The 15,003-nt window shown below is 43.4% G+C and overlaps 2 protein-coding genes across 3 annotated transcripts in view; one reads left to right on the forward strand and one right to left on the reverse strand.

The window, feature by feature from the left end:
- Positions 1-3,439, forward strand: part of FBXO11 (F-box protein 11) — a 33,390-nt gene extending 29,951 nt beyond the window's left edge. For both annotated transcript variants that reach the window (XM_010706482.3, XM_010706481.3), the window contains exons 19-23: positions 244-354; positions 1,459-1,566; positions 2,399-2,507; positions 2,885-2,983; positions 3,059-3,439. In XM_010706482.3, the coding sequence (XP_010704784.1) occupies positions 244-354; positions 1,459-1,566; positions 2,399-2,507; positions 2,885-2,983; positions 3,059-3,188 (557 nt within the window). In that variant the 3' untranslated portion in view covers positions 3,189-3,439. The remainder of the gene's footprint in view (positions 1-243; positions 355-1,458; positions 1,567-2,398; positions 2,508-2,884; positions 2,984-3,058) is intronic.
- Positions 3,440-4,373: 934 nt separating this feature from the next.
- On the reverse strand, positions 4,374-14,572 carry MSH6 (mutS homolog 6). The gene is made up of 9 exons (XM_010706484.3): positions 14,350-14,572; positions 12,533-12,708; positions 8,807-11,348; positions 8,307-8,572; positions 7,656-7,773; positions 6,142-6,231; positions 5,388-5,542; positions 4,992-5,191; positions 4,374-4,541 (listed from the first exon to the last, which is right to left on the reverse strand). The coding sequence occupies exons 1-9, from the start codon at positions 14,507-14,509 to the stop codon at positions 4,460-4,462; spliced, it is 3,789 nt and encodes a 1,262-aa protein (XP_010704786.1). The 5' UTR covers positions 14,510-14,572; the 3' UTR covers positions 4,374-4,459.
- Positions 14,573-15,003: the final 431 nt, after the last annotated feature.

Here is a 15,003-nt window from a genome sequence, read left to right on the forward strand (position 1 = left end):
CTCTGGGCAGCCTGAGCTGGTGGGAGGCAGCCCTGCCCCCAGCAGGGGTTGGGGCTGGGTGGGCTTTAGGGTCCCTTCCAACCCAAACCATTCTGTGGTTCTGCAGTGACATTAAACTTCACTAGCCAACTTCAGTGCTATTGGTGGATATTCTTCAGATGAAAGGAATAACATTCCACAGAATGGTTACAGGTTATGGAGGAAATGTTAACTGAAATCTCTTCTTTGCTGCTTCTGTAATAGGTCTTCTGGAAGAGAATGATATCTTCAGGAATGCCCAAGCTGGTGTTCTTATCAGCACCAACAGCCACCCTGTGCTAAGGAAAAATCGAATATTTGATGGCTTTGCTGCAGGTTTGTGTTGTTTAGATCAAATTGTGAAGTTTCAGAGCTTAGAGTAAGCTGTTCACTGAGCTAAATCTGTGTCTTTACCCCACATTACTGACGGCTTTTAACAAGTGATTGGGATGGCCTTCAGTCTGTTCTTGAAATAATTTCAGAATTGTAGCTAAAATACCTGTTATTGCTCACCTGGTGAGAATCAGTGCATAGTCTTCCTTCTCATTTTTCAGTGAAATACTATTTATTTCACTGTTTTATTTTAGAAGTAATGGATAAAGTTGTCTGGGAGGTATTTATAGTTGATCTGATGGATGCTCTGTTGCTGCTTTAAAACAAGGAACCGTATAACAAACAGATTTTAGAGGGATATCAGTTGCATCTCAGGTATAACCCTCGTTCCACAAACTTGGAAAATGATTGAAATGAGCATTTCTGACTCCAAAAGAAATGAGGAATGTTTAATATTAAATGATCACACATCCACACATCTTCCATTCCAACTAAAATTGTGTTCCTGAGTTTCCCCCCATCTTTTTTTCAGAAGAAGGAAGTTTTCTGAGAAGGAGGCTGTAAAGGTGTTGTTTCTGTGTGCAGTGGGGGGAACGATAGGTTGCTGTCAAGAGCAGTCCAGGAGAAATTACATGGAAGATGTGGGTTAATGATGAAGGTGAAGATTGGGATGACTTTTAGGTCCTCTTCTTGAAAATTTATTTTTAAAAAGTGTTTTAGAAGAGGTAAGGTGTGTGTACAAGATCTTCCATGTGTATATGAAGATGGCAGGTTGAGCACCCAAAAATCTTGTCCTCTGGAGAATATCTGATAATGGTATTGTGTTATTATCAGATACACTGATAACGTATTGTTCCTGCTAGAAATCACGTGCCAACTGTAGCTCTCTGAAAGGACTCAGTGAGGATTTGAACCTCAGATTTATAGTGCTTCAGAGTCCCCATTTCTAACCATGTCAGTTTTCTTTTTGTCCTTGAGCTTATGGTTAAAAAAACACAAAAACACACAGAAACCCTCACAGCTCCACAGGGAGGTGCAGCTGCACAATGGCCAAGGACTGACTTCTCCCGCTTTTCTTTTCTCTCCTCTATTCCCATCCCACAACAGGCATTGAAATAACAAATCACGCTACTGCAACATTAGAAGGCAATCAGATTTTCAACAACCGCTTTGGGGGTTTATTTCTTGCATCTGGTGTCAACGTCACGATGAAAGGTGAGCCGAGCCTTTGTTGGTTGTATTTGGTCACTTTGTGCTTTAATTCAGTGCTGGTTTGCCTTTTTATTGGACCGCTTCTTTTCAGCTTCTGGTTCCGATCTGGTATGGCTTTGAGCTGAGTTTGTAATGAAGCACTTGGGCTGAGGGCAGTAAGCCAAGCTGAGCCCTGTGAGATTTTTAGATGGATAGCCAGAACATTCCAAAGGTAACTTAAGGTTTTCCAGTCATGTAGAAATGGTTATTAGCTCTTCTGTCTCTGAGCTGGTCACTGGTTCTGAGCGGGTGAGGTGGTCACTGCACATCTCTAATTGATGTTCTAAGCTAGGATAATGGGAAGTTTTCTGTCACAGCTCTGAAAACAAATGTCCAGTAAAGAAGCACGCCTCACTCAGCTCTTGGGATCTGGAAGTGTGGACGTTCACAATCCCAAAGCACTTCTTCAGAAAATAGGAGCATCCATTACAGGCATCCAGTTCCAATGTCTGACGGAGTGTGCACGAGATGGGATCTAACCTGTCTCTAACCATCCTTCACAAACCAATTCACAAAGTATTAAACAAGGGTGGGTCAGAGGATTCATGCAATCCATGCACAGAGGAGCAGTCTTTCTGGGCTGAGTCCTGCACTGCGTTGTCTGAGCATCTGCCTTGCCTTTGAGCAGCTGTCTTGCATTGAGTCATTCATATGCAGAAGTGCCAAAACTAAAACACAGACATAGGACTAACTGTTCCTAATTGTTCTAAGCCTTAAAAGGTGGGGAAAAAACGACTTGGATGTCTTTGAAAAGTCACTGACTTAGTGTGCTTGTTTTTTCTTTCCCCCCCAACAGATAACAAAATAATGAACAATCAAGATGCGATAGAAAAAGCTGTCAGTAGAGGCCAGTGTTTATATAAGATATCCAGTTACACCAGCTATCCCATGCATGACTTCTACAGGTAACAGTTTCCTTCCGGCCACCCACAGCAGGTTCCTCAGACAAGTCCCTCCTTCCTTTAGCAAGGTTCCTAAAAGTTGCCATGTCAGTAACACACAGATGTGTTCTCTCAGTCTTGAGAGAAGAGATTCAGTCAGGTTCCATAGCGCTGAAGAAAACGGCTGGTTGCCACAAACCTGAGCCCTAAGGCAGCACATGGCAAAGCTCCTTTTCCAAAACACAGCCAGGAGCGTGCCAGGAGATCCCAGTTAAAGTGAAGTTCCTCCCAGGTGTTACGCTGCTGTGTGTGTCCTTAAGTGCTGCTCTGCCCCCACACCCTCCCCAGCCCCTGTCCCAGCCTGCTGGGTTTTGGTTCATGCCCCATGTGTCTCTCCCCAGATGTCACACCTGCAACACCACGGACCGTAACGCCATTTGTGTGAACTGCATTAAGAAGTGCCATCAAGGACATGACGTAGAATTCATTAGACATGATAGGTATGTTTCCTACGAGCGTGTCGAGCTCTTCTGATGATGCAAGTGTGAGAACTAAAGAGCTCTCTTTCTTTGTAGGTTTTTCTGTGACTGTGGTGCTGGAACACTGTCTAATCCCTGTACACTTGCTGGAGAGCCTACACATGATACAGATACACTATATGACTCTGCTCCACCTATAGAATCTAATACATTGCAGCACAACTGAATTCCTTTCAGAAAGAAAGTCCTGCCATTCTAATATCATAACTGTTAAACCTTTTTTTTTGGAGGAAGTTATACTTGCCCATTTCTGCAGAAAGAGACTGTATTAAAGCGGATGTGTGAGGTGTTGACACTATGGAGCTCAACCTACCAAAAAAGAAAGTGGCAATATGTTGACTCAGGATAACAGAACTGGGCGTTTTAGCATTACTGTGTAAACAAAGACTTTGAAGGGACAGAAGTGAAGAAAAAAAATAAGCTGCAGTTTTGTACAGATACCAACTTCCGAAAGCTGGTGTTTTTACAAGTAGCATTGAAACGCAGTCCAATTTGCAGTAGTACTATTCTGTAGACAAGCAGCATTCTTTGTTGCTGCCTTTATGGACATGGGTACCAATTGCTTTTGTAACATGGTAAAAAGAAAAAATGTGAGCTAGCACTTCTGCATTTCTTTTGATTTTTTTTTTAACATTTATTCAGATTGAGAAATATGATTTTAATGCTTTAATCTCATGTAGTTTGTTTCTAATTTCAAGCAAAAAAAAAATCTTATTGTACTTGAATGTGTCCTGTTTTGTTAGCACACCTAGACTTGCTGTAACTGTACTCATGTCCCAGTATGTACGTTCTTTCTATGAAAGAGAAAACACTAATCTTAAATTATATCCAGCAATTTTTCTGGTGTCTTCTGAAGTTAGAATAATCTCCTTCCCTGCCCCAGCAATAGTCTGTACTCAAACCACCCTAACAAAAAAAGCGAGTGTTTTAATGAGACTTCCTAGACTATAATGCACTATAAAACAGAGTACCCATGTAACTAAGTTTTGTGAGTGAAATTTTACTATGTTTTAAAGTACACGGTAGAAAGTCTCCTCAAAACAGTCTTGTATTTTACTCTGTTCATAGTTTTTTTTGAACAGTCTGGACATTACTTTACATAACCTGCTGGAAATCGCAGCAATTTCCTGCTCTAATGAAGCTGAGACAAGTATATATACAGCCCTATACAGTTTCATAGCTTTTTTCCATTTATGTGTATTGGTGACAGTGGGTAATCAACAGCCTGAAAGTGTATGCATGTACCATAACATCTAGACTTAATATATTGTGGAGTACTCAATAACCATTATGTAGAGGGTAGGTAAGAATTAAAGGGTTTAATTTCCTAGGAAAGACAATGGAAAAATGGTCATTTTTAAAAAATAAAGTTTATTAGATCATAACGTTGTCTGCTACCACCTTTTTGACAAACCGCTAGTACAGAAACTCCTCAAGTTAAAGGTGACTGAGCATAGTGCTAAGCTTCCCTACCGCGTTCGCATCACGTGTTGCACCATCCACCACCCGGCACAGAAACCTGAGGGAAGCAAAAAGCATCACTGTCATTAACATAGCAACAAAGGGGCAAGAGCACCTGGCACTCCTTGTGTGGGGTCAAAGCTGCTGTCAGCCTGCAGCACCCGAGTGCAGAGGCAGCACAGCGCTGTTCCCCAGCAGCCACCAGCACGGGCTCACTCGCAGCCCTTGGGTTTGGCTCAAGCTCACACCCTGTCCCTCTGCAGCCATGCTCTTTGCCTTAAGCACAAGCACAGTGACCCAGACTCAAACTACAGCATCCAATCTGCTATCTTACAGCCAGGCTGAACGTCCCTCCCCCAGTGACTGTATAATACATTTGATACTCACAAAAAATGGGTTTTACTTCCCCCCCCCTCTGCTCTGCTTTTGTAAAGAAAAGCAGCAACCGAATTGTAAAATGGCTGCCAAGAAAGCAACGTCCAACTTCAGAATAGAGAAGAGGCCTCACCTGAATATTCGCAGTGACATTGTCTTTTCTTCAAACTCTCTTGCTTTTCTGTGCCCTTTCTGAATAACTTCCTCTGGGATGTCAGCAAGTCTTGCTGCATTGAAGCCATAGCTTTTTGGACACGCTCCTTCAATGAATTTATACAGAAATGTAATTGTTTCTTGGCTTGGATCTTCGCTCTCATTTTCCACCATACAAGCCTAGAAAAGTTAAATGACTGCCAGTTAAGTTTATGTCACACAAGACAAACAGCTGCACAAAACTACCTGCTCCCAGGGGAGCCCTGTGTCTGAGCAGAAGGCTGCAGAGAATCGTTCACAGCACGAGGTCTGCCAGCCACCAGGACGAATCCCATCCGCTGATGTTCAAGATTTGCACGTTACAGCTGATACAAACCATGTGTCCGAGCCGCACGGCCGCGCTGCCCGAGTAGTCCTCTACCAAGGAGTGGTAATGCGTGGAGAACAGCGTGCGACACTTGATGTTCTCGGCAAGTTCTCTAACAACTGCACTTGCTATCGCTGTTCCATCAAACGTAGCCGTGCCTCGGCCTGGTGTGAAATGGAAAAGCCGTCATCCCCAAGAACCAAGAACATAAACAGTCTGACGTCTACTTGCTGCTGAAGAGACCCCCACAAGTGTGAAGATGGGTCAACAGAAGCAAAGCTGTTGTTCCTGAAGACTTAGGAATGCAATTCACTGACGTGCTGCAAGCTAATACACAGCAAACCCCCTTCCGTGCAGCGAGGGCGGGGAGGAAAGAAACAGCAGTGAGAGCCACCAGCAGGGCCAAGTGACTGCAGCATCTGCTCCCTAACAGCCACTGTCTCTTCTGTACTGCAGAGAAAGACATTTCTGCTCTGAGACTTGCTGCTGGCATGCTAAAGGTTTGCTGTGGTTAATCTAGCAAAGGCCAGCAGGAAGACTCAGCTGGAAATAAATAGGCTAATAGGGATTGGAGGATGGGAGGCGCTGCACTGGTTCCCAGGGCACCCAAGGGATCCATGTTTTACAGGGGATGAGTTGGGTAGTGTCTGGTTACAAATCAGTGACACTACACTACGACTCCCTCTGTGTACCCCATTCTCATCAGCACAGCCCTAGTGCCCATCTCAGCCAGTTTCCATCTGTTACAAAGCAGACTGATTACCGAGTTCATCCACAAGAACGAGGGAATGCTCTGTTGCATGCTGCAGGATGCTGGAAGTCTCGCTTAATTCAACAAAGAAGGTACTTTCACCTTTAAAGAGAAAAAATAGCTATGAAGGCATTGAAGAGCTCAAGAACACAGCTGAAAGATTGTTTGATCTGCACTGAGTCTTAGTCAAACTAAAATGAAACTTGAAGCAAACTCATCAAAAACATAACGCTTGTTCTTTTCCTAGCATGAGAAGAGTAGGGCTTAATTTGACTGACAGGATGTGTACTGGTTAGGCACCAAACCCTGCTCATCTGTGCACTCAGAGCACTGGTCAGATTATTAGCTCAATGAAAAGAAAGGCACAAAGGAAACAAGACAAGATCTTTTGCCCCTTCTTGCTCTCAAATGCATGACAGGCAGCCCTCGCATATATACATGACTTTTCAACAGGGAATAAACAAACAAACAAAAAAACAACAGGAAACCTTAAAAAGATTTAAGAAATGCCCTTATTGTTTTGGTGGGTGATGACAAAGCAATGGATTGTTCAGACAATTAAGGCTGCAGTCATCCAAAAAAAACCTTTCTTAGTAAAAACCTCACTGCTGAAAACCAAATGTCTGCCAGGAGTACCAGCACACCAAGTTACAATCCATGACCTGAAATCCTGCTCTTTGTTTTAAAACAGACTACAAGCAGAAGTACACAATTCAGAGCCTTGCACACTATATTCCATATGGGTATAAATCCAGATTTACCAGTTCTTTGCAGGGTTCATTCCTGCTCTACTCATCACAGGCAACAGTAACTACTGCAGTTTCAGAGTAGAGAAGTGTTTACTTCTTGTATCCTTGGGTCACAACCACATAACCCTCCACACCCTTCTGCTCTAAAACAAGTTTCATACAGGCATGGTTGAACACGATCCACTAATGTTCTCTGCATTTCCAGGACTTGGTATGGTTTTCTTTTTGTACTGAAGTTAAACAAAATAGGAAATAGCTGCAAGAGCCTCCAATTGGGGAAATACTTGTTTTTTCTTTAATTAAGTGTTCAGATTGAATGATTCATTTCCAAATTCCTCATGTGCAACAAAATTCAGCAGGCTTTAGTTCTCATATTCACTGACCCACATCTTTCAGTACAAAGATCACAGCAAATCTGCACCTTCCTTAACTGAATCATGATACTACACTTAGTAGCACAAAGAATGATTATTTTTCCAGCCGCGTGAGTCTGGGCACACCACCCCAGGCACACATCCCCAGTGTAGCTGTTGTGGCCTTCACTTCAATGAGGAAATGCAATATTGCATAAGTGAACCCGAGTGTCAAAGAGAACAGACAATACACACATGGAACAAACGAGCGTAGCAAGCAATCCCACACATGCTCTGAACAATGGCAGACAAAGCACTCTGCCCAGCTCTCCGTGGAAGTACGACACAGCATCCCTCTCCCACCTGCATACAGGTGTGCTAAGAACCTCCCTCTGTGGCAGAACACTGGAGTTCACAAACTCACCTGACATGATTCTGTCGGAGGCACCGAGCCGTGTAAATACTCGGTCGATGGGTGTGAGCCTGCAGACCTCAGCAGGCACGTAGCATCCCAGCTGAGCCATTATAACCAGGAGACCAGCCTGCAGAACAAACATTGCCACACATGAAATTCCACTGTGTGCTTGGGGCTTCGGTTCCACACAGAGAACAAGGGAACAAAGCTAAGACTCGAGTACATAAAACTTCCCCACTGTTTTAGCAGCTCCAAGTCGCAGCATCATAATCCCTGATTACGAGACTAAAGTACTCAGACAGCCTTGAAAACACAGCAAGCAGTGCTTATAAGGCAAACTCCCTACTGCTTCCCCAGTTGCCTCCAAACTGTTTTCATCTTGTTCAACCCAAAGCATCTTTTGTCAGATGATACCAAGTCCTGGGGTAAGATCACTATGATGCTCTATCACATCACAAGAGCAATAAAACTTATTCCCCAATAAAGTAAAGAAATAGACAATCTACTACCTAAACATAAGCATTTTTAACCCGAATTATAACTTGGCTGCAGTGTTATTGCAGTACACCCCTGGGACCTTTATGAACAGCCAAGTCACAATTCCTTTCATCAAAACACAGGCACCCTGGAACACTCAGTTTTATGTAGCTCAGCAGTCACCTGTCTCATGAGTGTTGATTTGCCACCCATGTTTGGGCCAGTGACTAGTACACAGGAAGCTTCACTACCACCATCTTCATCCTTACTGCCTATCACGATGTCATTAGGAATAAAATCATCCCCAAAGAAAGTTTTTGTAATGCAAGGATGGCGTGCATTTTTCAGTTCCAGGACGGGAGGAGCACTATCCACAGGCAGTAGAATTACAGGTCGGCACAGTGGTCCATCACCATCTTGACTGTAGTTAGCAAGGGACATCAAGACATCTACAAGATTAAAAGAAATTCCACAACAGGAATGATGAAAGAGCTTGGGAACAGCGAGACCCAGCACCCCGCCTGTTCTGCCATATTAATGCTGTTATCACAACCAGAGTTTTTAAATCACCAATGAAGGGCCGGCCACAGCCCTTTTCTATTTGGCTTACCATGACCAGATTTCATCCTTTACTCTGGAAGAGCGATTTTACTTTATGTAAAACTTGCACGAAAGGCTCTTACCCAGCACAGCGATGCACTGTACGGCTGTCTGCCAGTCTTGGCTGTTTTTGTCAAAGTTGTAAAACAAACGCCTCATGCAGTCTTTCAGAGCCGCATCTCTTCGCTCCTCAGCATTAATCAACTCAGCCAGCATCTTCTCAATCTCCTTGGTCCAGTAACGTTTGTATCCTTTCCTGGTTGACTTCAGCTCGTATTCTTCAGGTAAATTACGCGATATGGCGGTTTCTGGTATTTCCATTTGATACCGATTTTTGCCCGTCCCCCAGTACAGCACGGATTTGACTCCGAGCAGTTTGCGTTGCTTATCGAGGTATGCTCGGAAATCTTCCTCAACAGTTTTAATATCCTGTAGTGCTTTATCGTAATCGGAGTCAAAACCTGCCTTTGGAGTAATCACTCCTGTCTTGCGAGCCTGGTTATGATCAAAAGCAGTATCCCACCTTTTAAGCTCTGCGCTCAAGTCTGGGAAGCGTCCATCTGGATGTTTGGCTTTGCGGGTGACCAACTGCTTAAGGACTTGAGATTTGAAGTCACTGGCAACTTCTTCCATGGCATCGACAATTTCGTTCATTACTTTAAACCCCTCCAGCGCAGACAAAAAGTCGGCAATTTTTTTTTTGCTGTATTTAATTTCTTCATAAAAGATGGCCCTGCTGTCAGGATGGTTCTGACTTTTAAGCGGTGATCCAATGCTGTGAATTTTGCTGAGCAGCCTTTCAAGGTCAGGAAGTTTCTTCAGATGCTCACTAATTTCAGTCAGTTTAGCCGGCACCGCCAGAAGGTCCTCAACAGCATCTAAACGATCATTAATGGATGTAGGATTACAAAGCGGAGCACAAAGCCACTGTTTCAGGAGCCGCTTCCCAAACGGCGTACAACAGGAATCAATCCTCTCCAACAAAGTACCTTCTGTGGTTCCGTTGGTTCCATTCTGCAGGACTTCCAGATTCATCAGAGTGACTCCGTCCAGCACCATGCGCCGGTCAGTTCTGGCAAAGAAATTACTGGCACTTGCAGTTTTTGCATTATCAGCATCCACAGGGACATACTTCTCAAAGTTTGCCAGCGATAGCAGCTCCTGATCAATCAGACACTTTTTGAGATAGAAGACAATTCCCCCAAGAGCTGACAAAGCTAACTCGCTGTTTTCGCCAGGAGTTAACCCCAGCGAGTCACTCTCTGAAGTCAGAGATTTGATTACAGAGGGCAGAACACATCCATTCTCAGGGTTTTGATTCTCCTTGAAATACTCTTCTTCAAGAAGAACTTTTAGTGTTTTAGATGCACTCCAGAACTGGGAGCCAGAGATCAGCCCCTCCTGAATGCAAGAAATGAGTGAGCCTTTCAGTATCTTCTGAGTGTCCACAGTCAGGTTCCCCTTCTCAAACAGGACCTGCACAGGAGTGTAATGTGCCACTAAAGTCCTAAACCTCGAGCAGTGCCGGTCATCTGAGAACTGGCCAACATAAAACTTCCCAACTGATGTGTCAACAAAACAGACCCCATAAACACGTTGTCCAGAGGAGTCTTCTTTTTCCTTAACACACAGAAGGTATTTGTTATGGTTCTCTGACGGATCACAATCTATAATGCTGTAAGTCTGAGTGCCCTTGGTAAGGATTCTGCAGATTTCCCGACGTACAACCTTGTCAAACCTGGTTGGGTGGGCCGTTGCCTTGCAGCGCGCTTCCATCATTTCAGGAGTTTCTGTTTGCTCAACACGGGCTATCTTGTAGCCCTTCTGAACCAGAATAGCAGAGAATCTGCCAAATGCAGTTTCTGGAAAACCGGAATGAGCCCATGAACCTTTCATAAATATCAGGCCCAGCTCATTCACACCAATGACTGCATCCATGTGATACAACTCATAGAATTTTCCAACTTTGTAGCAAATCACCGCATCAAAGTTCTGACTTTTCAGCTGCCACCACCTCCGCATTCCAGGTGTACATTTGTTAAGATAGTCCTCAGGTACGTACAAAGTACATGGGTCATAGTCAGGGTCATTCTGTCGTCTCCTGTGTGCATCTTTCTTTTTCCCTTCCTGCAGCCACTCAAGCTTCTCATGTTCCCATGCTGCCAAGCCACCAGTGCCTCCACTGCAAGCATTTGCCTGAGACTCAAAATTGTCAGGTGCTGCAAACAATGTCAGCTTAGACTTGGCTTCTAACGAAACTGGTGCGGCTCTTTTGGGTGCTTCAGAATGTTCATTTTCCAAGCTACTTCTTTTAGAAGGCTTGCTAACGTTTCCTCTCTTCCGTTTAGAAGGGACTTTTATGGGACTTTCTTCAACGCTCTCTGCATCTGTCTCTGCATCAGTAGCTTCATTTTCATCCACCCCACTACTAGCTTCCTCGCTGCTTGCTGCTTCTTTCACATCAGGCTTGAACTCTACATCAGAACCATCACGATCGCTGTCCGAATCCAGCACTCTTCTTCTTTTGGCTTTTATGGCACTTCCTCTGCTTGGTACTCGCTTCTTGCCCTTCACATCCTCCTCACTATTGCTGTCATCACTGTCACCTGATGCACTTCCACTCATCTGCTGAAAGAGAAATTATTTAATCTATTAAAAGTTCTGGCCACAAAGTAAAATATCACAGCTGCAAAGAGAAGCACACAAATGCAGTAGCTATGATACTTCAAGCAAGTCACAGCCACACAGCTGTATAACTTCACAGAATATTCTTTACTGGGAAATACACTATCTGTCCGTGGCGTAACTGCTCTTCTCTGTATTCCTTACTGCTTCATTTGAATATGCATAAGTGATCCATGTTAAAAAATAGAAGCTTCAAACACAAAGGGTGTAAAGTACATGACAGCCAGCACAAAGAAGAAACACCTCCATCAGCTAACCATGCTGTTCAGTTCATGTATGTTTAGTAGAAAGAAAGGGAACTCCATTATTTGTCTTTTCAGCCTAAAGCTTTAACAGTACCAGTGCCTGTGCTAGAAGAATGCAGCAATCGAAAGACTGTACTAAGTGGTGGTTTGCCCCGCAGTGTTGTCACCTGTTGCTGGAGAAATGTCATGTTGGAGAAAGAACAGACAGGTCACATTGACAGAAGAGGTAAGGAACACTACTGTCCATCAGCAGTTTCCTCATACCACAGAAATTTATTCCAATGCACGTGGCAGTATTGAAATGGTATTTGAATTATAATACATTATGAATGCAACACACTAAAAGATCTCATGTTAGTTATCCCAACAGACTAGCATTAACAGTATAAAAATTTGCATTTTGGTGCAACTCCACAAGATCAGGCTCTAAAACCCAACTTAGTGTCTTAAACCAAGCATTCAAAAAGTTATCAATTTTTACATGAGAAATGAGAATTTCAACTGAATTTAGGACAGTTTAGAATATGAATAGAGATAATATGAATAAAAGAGAGTAATTTGTCAGACAGCAGGTAAGTGGGGGTACCCAGGGAATGGCCACTGAGAAGAGATTATAAATATATTAGAGAATTTAAGAAACTTATTGAGGTCAGGGAACACTGAAGAGACATTAGACTTGTTCTTCTTACTAGAAGAACATATGATCTAACAGCACAAAGGCAATACAAAATGGCATAGGCATTCATTGTATGCGCTATCAAGGAGCGGACAAGCAGTGGTTACTGTACCACAAGGTTGCAGATACTCTGTGCTTAGTTCCAAGACACAGCTTCTAAATTCTACCGTTATTTCTGAAAATGACAGCAAGAAATATTTTACCTCCATTTCCTCCTCCTCTGCCTCCTCAGCATCTGAAGGTTCGCTGCACACTGCCAGCTCAAGTCTCTTAGGTTTATCTTTATTCATGGCATCATCTGCCAGCTCCATTGCTTTTTTAATTTCAGGCTTCGTACTATAAAACATACCTCCCTTCAGCACCTCTCTGTCTGATGAGCCTGCAAAACAGCCACCTGTCAGAAACTGAGCTGGTCCAGCATTTAGCCAGTTAGCATTCATCTTTTGCTTTTAAATGTACCCAAGCTATTAGATATCATTAGATTATTAAATATATTACATATAATATGTACATTCTATATACAATGTATTTTCCCTCCTCTCACATCCCTTTAGCAGTGCAGTTCCTCTTTTCTTGCAGAAGGCAACTATCTGAAAACAAAGACAAAAAGCAAAGGCAACCAACCTATAGACTGGTTTCTAGAAAGGATCTCCAGAGAAGTAGGGATTCATCTTAATGCTATGCTGAAGGAATAAATGGTGAATACATAACATACCGCATACTCGGCTTAGGGACAGAGAAGAGAACGCCACAGATGGGGAAGGATGATTCCTTTTTCTGCTTTTTTAGCTGTCTGCATGAAGCAATAGGTTCTGCTTGAACACATCTTTACACCTGTTCTTGCAAGTCACTTGGGAGGCTGCTGTTAGCCGAAGCTTCAGCTCCAAATTAACTGTAGGCCAAAGCTTGTGGGCTCTCAGTACCCAAGTACGAAGTTTCAAGGAGCTATTTCTACCATGCAAATGCAACATATCAACAAACTAGATCTTCATTTTAGTTTGCAAATGCAGCGAGACAATCTAAAAATACTTTTAATGTATTTGATAATGACAACAGTTGCAGGAGCAAATCCCATCATGCAATTTAATTGCATAGTCATGTGCAACATCTTCATTTTCACTTAATCTATTTATATACATAAATCACTCAATTTCTCGTATGCCCAACTGTTACAAAGTCTGGCTTTGTGGTGTTTATATTTATTCAGTTGTAAGCAATACTTTTTCTCTTAACCAATGATTTCAACTTCTTTTTTTTTTTAAAGTGCTTTTCACCTTAATTTAACAGCAAAGCAAGCATTTTAAATACTCATTTTAAATATTCATACTCTGTTCTGAATTAACCACCTTTCTTGCAGATAGACTAGTACTCCTGTGCTTAAACATTTTGCACTTTTCTTATTTTACTGCGATTATTTTGGTAAGTAATTCAATTCTTTAACCCACATCTGTTTCTATAAATACTGCAAGTTGTTTTAAAAATACACCCGATTCTTTTCGAATGCCTTCAGGAAAGATGCATGTGAACCCATTCACCTACACTGGACTGTACTAACACTGGGATAACATTACCATTTTAAAACTAATTATGGCTTAAGTGCAATACCCTTAAGACGGAGCTCTTGTGCCTAATCTTCCTACTCAGGGCAAATGTCAACTCTCAAATACTTGCTTACAAACAAGATTTGACAGTTCTAACATTTTTTCTGGATTTCAGGGATTTGTCTTTGATTTTCTTTATATACATGTGGAGAATAAAAGAAGAAAAACTTTAAAACATAAGCAAGCTTTCAGCTTTCACTGTAACCTAACAAACAAGAGGGCTCAGGGCTTTATAACCACAAACACCCCAAACCCACAAAAACTTACTTTCCCTAACATTAGGCAGTACAAAACGTGCTTTCACTCTCAACACTGCTCTTGGTTTTGTTGCTCATTTCTTATGGAGAACACCATGCCCTAGATTCTGAACCAGAAGGAGAGGCATCTCTACTTCAAAGCAATTTATTGACATCTCCTACCTTTGTATGGCCTCAGGTACTTGATGCTGACCCAGCCCCTCGTGGGACTGACATCAAAGAACTGCACGTGGATCCGAGCAGAGCTCCCCTTCCCTCTGACGATGGTTCCTTCTGTGGGGTGGTTGTAGATGAGGCACGGCCACCAGGGATAGCCTTCCATCTTGGCCCAGACCAAGTCCCCGGGAGAATAAACACTGGAGACACTGCACAGACAAGAGACGTAGGGGTTAACGAGTATTGTCCTCACAGAGGAAGGCACGCAGTGCAGCAGCGTGCCTGCGGAAGGGCCCGGGAAGCTGCTGGGAGGCGTGACCTAGTTGAGCCCTTCAGATCCTTCTAACGGTGCCCACACCCCTCTCAGTCTCGTTTTTGTTCTTCGTTCCCCCAGGCTCCGCTCTGCATTCCTTCCCTACCCACCCGACCTATATTTCCTAAGGGCGGAGGAGCGCTCAACCAGTCGTTAGTTAGAAGAAGATCCCGGGCTATGCACTGGAGACGGCTCCGAGCCACGCACAGGACACGGCCAGATTACACAGCCGCTCGCTTCCCGCAGGAGAACAGGGGAGGGCAGGACGCACGAAGGAAACGAGCTGAGCTCCCCATAGCCCCGCGCACAGAACGCCCGGCCGACGGGAAGCCGGCCCACGGCAAAGG

Source organism: Meleagris gallopavo, chromosome 2, assembly GCF_000146605.3.
Source record: "Meleagris gallopavo isolate NT-WF06-2002-E0010 breed Aviagen turkey brand Nicholas breeding stock chromosome 2, Turkey_5.1, whole genome shotgun sequence".
Taxonomy (NCBI): Eukaryota; Metazoa; Chordata; class Aves; order Galliformes; family Phasianidae; genus Meleagris; species Meleagris gallopavo.